The 5,271-nt window shown below is 58.9% G+C and overlaps 1 protein-coding gene across 1 annotated transcript in view; it reads right to left on the bottom strand.

The window, feature by feature from the left end:
- ALX3 (ALX homeobox 3) overlaps positions 1-2,586 on the bottom strand; it is a 10,001-nt gene extending 7,415 nt beyond the window's left edge. The window contains exon 1 of the mRNA XM_007449360.1: positions 2,310-2,586. Coding sequence (XP_007449422.1) covers positions 2,310-2,586 — 277 coding nt within the window. The remainder of the gene's footprint in view (positions 1-2,309) is intronic.
- Between the last annotated feature and the right edge of the window lie 2,685 nt (positions 2,587-5,271).

Here is a 5,271-nt window from a genome sequence, read left to right as displayed (position 1 = left end):
GCAGGAATGAACAGCCAGGCACTTCTCCGTCCCTCTGAGCAGCCACGCGCTGAGGGCGCGAAGACGGCTGAGGGCGCGAAGACGGCTGAGGGCGCGAAGACGGCTGGCGCCGCCAGGACGCGACCGCGGTGCAGACCAGGGCTGGGCGCTCCGCACAGGGCGGCCAAGGGCTGGAGAGGAGCGCCGTGCCAGGCTCTCGAGCGCGCAGTTGCCCGGCCTCGCAAGGATCGCGCAGCAGATGGGTGCAGCTGCGCGCTCACTGGTCTGAACTGGAAACGCTCGGAGCTCGTTATTTTAAAAGCCAAGAAATTAAGCGGGCTCCCCCTTTGACCAACATTTCCCACCAAGCAGACCGCGCGGCCCCAGTCCCCGGGGCTGTCCCTCCCTAGCAGCCCAGCTCTGCCACAGGGACGCAGGCCACCCGCCCCCCTGCCGAGTTCAGGCCAGGGCACTGGGGAGGCCAGGGCACTGAGGAATCCAGTGGCGGCCGGGGTCTCTACCCAGACTCGGCTCGCACCCGCCGCGCCTCCTTTTCGTTTGGTCTGTCCTCTGCTCAGCTGGAATCGTTAATTCCCTTCTCCCACTTGTTCCCATTTTGCTATTTTCCACTCTTTTAGGATGTCCTTTTTTTCCTTCGTATAGTCTGCTGCTTCTCTCTTCCTCCGTTCCCTCCTCCTCCATTTACCCGCTTCGTTCGATCCTCCCCTTGCTTTCTTTTTTTCATTCGTTCATTTATTCCTTTCCGTTCTGCCCAGTTCGCCGACCGCCTTTTAGCTCTCCTTCTTTCCTCTCTCCTCTGTTGTTTTGTCCAATTTCCTTTTCCCTCTTTTTGGTGGTTGTTTACACTTTTTGGTTTTCTTTCCACGCATTTCGTTGTGAACACCCTCGCCGTTGCTAGATTCCTCCCCGCCCGCTCGTTCTGCTCCAGCGCTCTCCGTAGTTTGCTCGGCGCCGGGGCCGGTCGCGATCCTGGCGGTCCGTGCGGGATCCGTCGCGCCCAGCAGGGACTCGGACCTGCAGGGTGGGTCCTGCCGGACGCGGCGCACCAAGCCAGGCCGGGTACCTGTCCCCGGCGGTGCTCACGGCGCTGCGCGGCCGCCGCCGTCTGTCTGGGATCAGAGGAGCCAGGCCAACTGCTTCTCATTAAGTCCCAACTGTGGTTTTTATCAGGAGAGCCTCTTTCAAAGGGCACAGACACGAAGCTCCGCGGACTCGCTCATTTCCTCCGCTGACCCCCACACACCTCCCAGCCCTCCCCTACACATTCCCACCGCCCCGACTGGGCGAAGGCCCGGGCTGCCTGGCCTCTCCGAGGAGGCCCGCGAGGCGCCAGCGGGGCGGAGGCGGGTTGCAGCCGGTCTCGGAGGATCCAGCTCTGGGCCTAAGCTGCGGGATGCGGCAGCAAAGATGAGGCGGGCGCGGGCACCGACATTTCCACAGGTCAGCCGGTGCAGCGGGCGGTGGCGGGGTTGCGAACCCGCCCGCCAGGCCCCGGAGTTCAGGCGCGTTCTTGGGAGACGGCGCGGTCCAACTGGCCTTAGTGAATAGGGCACTGGCCCAGGAGCCGGAGGCACCCAGGGGTTAGGCCCGCTCCCGACGGCCCCGCGGTGACGATCCAGTGCGAGGAAGCCAAAACTGCGAGAAGGGCGGCCATCGCCGTGCATAACGACGGGGAGGCCAGGTTAGTCTGGGAAATAAGAACACAGTTATTCCGTATTGAGAACGGCCCCGGCACTGCGGCACTAGCCGCGGCCACTGCGCCGAGCGCCTAAGGCGCAGGCAGCAGCGCCTTTCCCGGGGAGGCCAGGCCGCAGCCCTCGGCTGAGTCCCGGCTTGGCCACTGTAGGTCGGGGCCAGCCTCAGGGCCCTCAGCGGGCGCCAGACACAAAAGCCGCGCTTCTCTCCCCGTATGCGGGCCAAGAGTTAAGTGTGGCGCCCGGGCTCTGGGCCCGGTCCGGGTTTCTGGGTCGGTGTCTGTTCCGGCCAAGCACGATCTCTCTTTCCCGGTTCCGGCCGCCTTCGGGCCCGAGTGGGCCCCGGGCCGTCGCCACTCCACCCTCTCTCGACCTCCCGCCTCCCATTCCCGCCACCAGAGGCACGCGTGGCTCTGCCTCCCGCACCGCGCTGGCTTTCGCCCGGCCGGGACCAGCACCGGTCCGGCTTCAGAGGGAGCCGTGGCGCAGGGCGAGAGAGGTAAAAAGTTAAGAATAGGCGAGCGGGAGAGGGAAGCGGGGAGGCCCCTGCGGGCCCGGGGATGGAAGACGGAGAGCTGGTAGGGGCTGCGCGCTACGCCCCGCGCCGCGCTTTACCTTCCGCGGGGCCCTCGTAGAAGTGGCCGCCGTTGAGGGCCGGGCTGGGGCCGAGGTCCTGCAGGTACTTGGCGGGCGGCTTGGCCGGCTCCGGGAGGTAGGGCTCCAGGGGCCCGCAGGCCGGAAAGCGGGTCAGCCGCGGGCCGCGGGGTGGCGCAGGGTGCAGGTGAGGCGCGGCGGCCGGGGTCCCCTGGGGGCCCGGAGGCTCATCCCCGGCGGCCGCGTAGGGGCGAGGCCCGGGCCCCACGCCGAAAGGCGCGCAGCTCTCCGGGTCCATGCCGGCTCGGGGCACACAGGCCGCCGGGGGCTCCGGGGCTCGCGCTGCCCGCGCGGCCTGTGAGCGCCCGCCAAGGGGGAGGGACCTGGGCGCGGGGGCGCGGAGCCCCCGGGAGCGGCGCGCGCCGCGGGGGGCGGGGGACAGGGGAGGGGGCCGCACTCTGACTTAATGCTGGAACCATCCACGTCACGTGCGGCCCCGCGCGGGTTAACCCCTCGGAGCCCGGGAGCCCCCTGATTCACTCCAGTCGCGGTATCAGAAGCAGTTGGAGAGGGGGAGGAAACCACCCCCTCTCGAGGGCAGGGTCCTTTTTGTCTGCCCATCTTGGTGAGTCCCTTGTTTAGAGCAGCACCCTTGGCCCTGATATCTGGCCCGGAGGCTCTTGACCCTGGAGGGGTGAGGCAGTTCAGGGGTAGAGACCACCTCCACCCACAACAAATACTTTTAGGCCTGGTCTCCTGACATTAGCCTGGGATAATGGCCAGGCAGCAGGTAGGAGCTGGGCTGGGACTTTATCTCTTTACTGGGAGTTGGAAAAACTTGCCTCCAGCAAAAACACCTCCGTTAGAGAGCTCTTGTTTCGGGGAGAGGAGGGGAGAGGAGTCACTGGGAGTGTTGTGTGGAAACAGCTCTTATCTGGCAATGGAGGCTGGGAGCTGGGCACGATCATTACTTAGCTGTGGAGCCTTGAACTAGCCACTTAGTGTCCTCATCTGTCTGTGGAGGTTGGACAGAGTCAATCCTCATAGTCTTTCTGTATATTCCTGGTGGGTTTCAGAAGCAGAGGCAGGGCCAGAGCAGACAGGGTTCTCCCAGAGGCAGCTCAGGACTGAACAGAGTCCAGCAGAGGTTACCTTAGGAGCAGGTGGAGGAATACCTAGAGGGTTTTGTGTTTGAACAGCAGGCAGGGGGTGAATGCCTTTTAGTGGGCAAATGATCTGGAAGTGCCTGGGGAACCACTGGAGAGAGGCTGTCTGCAGCTCAGACCCTGGGGCTCTGCTGCCCCAGGCCTGCCACTTTGGAAGGAGGCCAAGGTAGGAGCCCCATCTCCTGAGAGTTGGGTCTCCCTAGCCAAGAGGAAGCAGAGGACTAAAGCAGTAGCTTAGAATTTCCAAAAAGTGAACCAACCTCCACCCTACCTAAGATCTGGGAAGAAATACCCAAGGGCCCTAGGACCCTGCTTACTTCAGTGGATTGAGGAGTCCCTAGGTCTGGTTACACCGATTTTTATTTTCAATGCCTCCAGAGGCTAGCAAGAGGGATGGGGAGTCAAACATCATTTGTATTTCGTTTGAATTCTCAATTTTTAAAGGAATCCAAGGGCCCTGGTGTGAACACCTCCCTCTTCCGCTGGGGGCTTAGAGGGGGTTTCTTGGCTGTCCTCAGCCAGAGTTGGGCTGTAAATCAAGGCCAAACAGGAACCAGAAGCCTTGCATCTCACAAGTAGTCATTAAGCCATTATTAAACGTACCGTAACTTCTCTGAAGCCTTATTGGTTTAAACACCACATTGGAGGCATTATGGCCATTAGGGCCCCTAATCACAGACTGCAGACTGGGGTAGTGAGATGGGAGCACCTGGGGCTGCTATTTCCAGCCAAGAGGGAGTCTTAGCTTGGAATTAAGCTTCCTCTCTGGCCTCACCAGGGAGATCCATTCTCTAGGATCCAGTGGATCCCAGCTCTGGGCAACCAGCTTGTATTGATCACTTGCCCATTAATAAGGGTTTTTCAATAGTTATTGGGTTAGTAAGTCAACTATACCTCAATTTAAAAAATAACAGATATTGGGGTAGGGCTGTAGATATTGTTGACTTTTTTAGGAGCATGTTAATATCAATTCAGGACACCTCTTCTGTTTAACAAAGTAATCAAGCAGCTTACTGTGGAAGATGGAAGTATGACGCAGGAAAAAACATCATCAACAGTCTAAACAAGGCAGCTTAGCTTAAATGCCAAGTGTTTTGCCTCCGGTGATAACTCTTCTGAGGCTCAGTTTACTCGTCATAAAAATGGGCCACACATGCGGACGAGGGATATTTGAGAAGCACTTATTTTGATGGCTGTGATGAACTGTGTTCATTTAAGAGATTATTATTATCATTAAGAGATCCAGAAACTGCAGCCCAGATTTCTGGGTTACATCACTGAATTGGTGGAAGGCTCCTGACCCCAGATGGAAGGGGCCAGAATCTGGGGCTGAACAGAGAGACCTAGGGACCCGCACCCCTTCCCGAGCCCAGAAGTTCCTCCTGCCATTCTCCCGCTCTTTGAACAGAACCAGTTTCCATGCTGAGATGGTGTTGCCAATTGCACTGAGGTGGCAGGAAAATCACAGATTACATTTAAGTTGGGTTAGGTAGATGGGGTTGCCCCTCTGGGAGGGTTTTCTTCCAGGACCATGCAAAACAGAGTATTGAGAGGAGACTTTCCTTCTCTCCTTTTAAACCACTAGTGCAAACTCTTACCTTTATCCGTATATGGTCTGGGCAGGTGCATAGAAAAAACAAAAATGCAACCTCCGAGTTGTTAAGTTTTCCCTTCTGAGGAGGGCTGAGAGATCATGCAGTATAGGGGCCCTCATTTTACAGATAAAAACAACAGCTAACACATAGTACATACAGTGTGCCAGGCACTATCTAATGTATTCTCTCTATACTGACTTACTTAACCCTCACAACAACCCC

The sequence above is a fragment of the Lipotes vexillifer genome, unplaced genomic scaffold (assembly GCF_000442215.2).
Source record: "Lipotes vexillifer unplaced genomic scaffold, Lipotes_vexillifer_v1.1 scaffold393, whole genome shotgun sequence".
In the NCBI taxonomy this organism is placed as follows: domain Eukaryota; kingdom Metazoa; phylum Chordata; class Mammalia; order Artiodactyla; family Lipotidae; genus Lipotes; species Lipotes vexillifer.
This window is presented reverse-complemented; position numbering and strand designations above follow the sequence as displayed.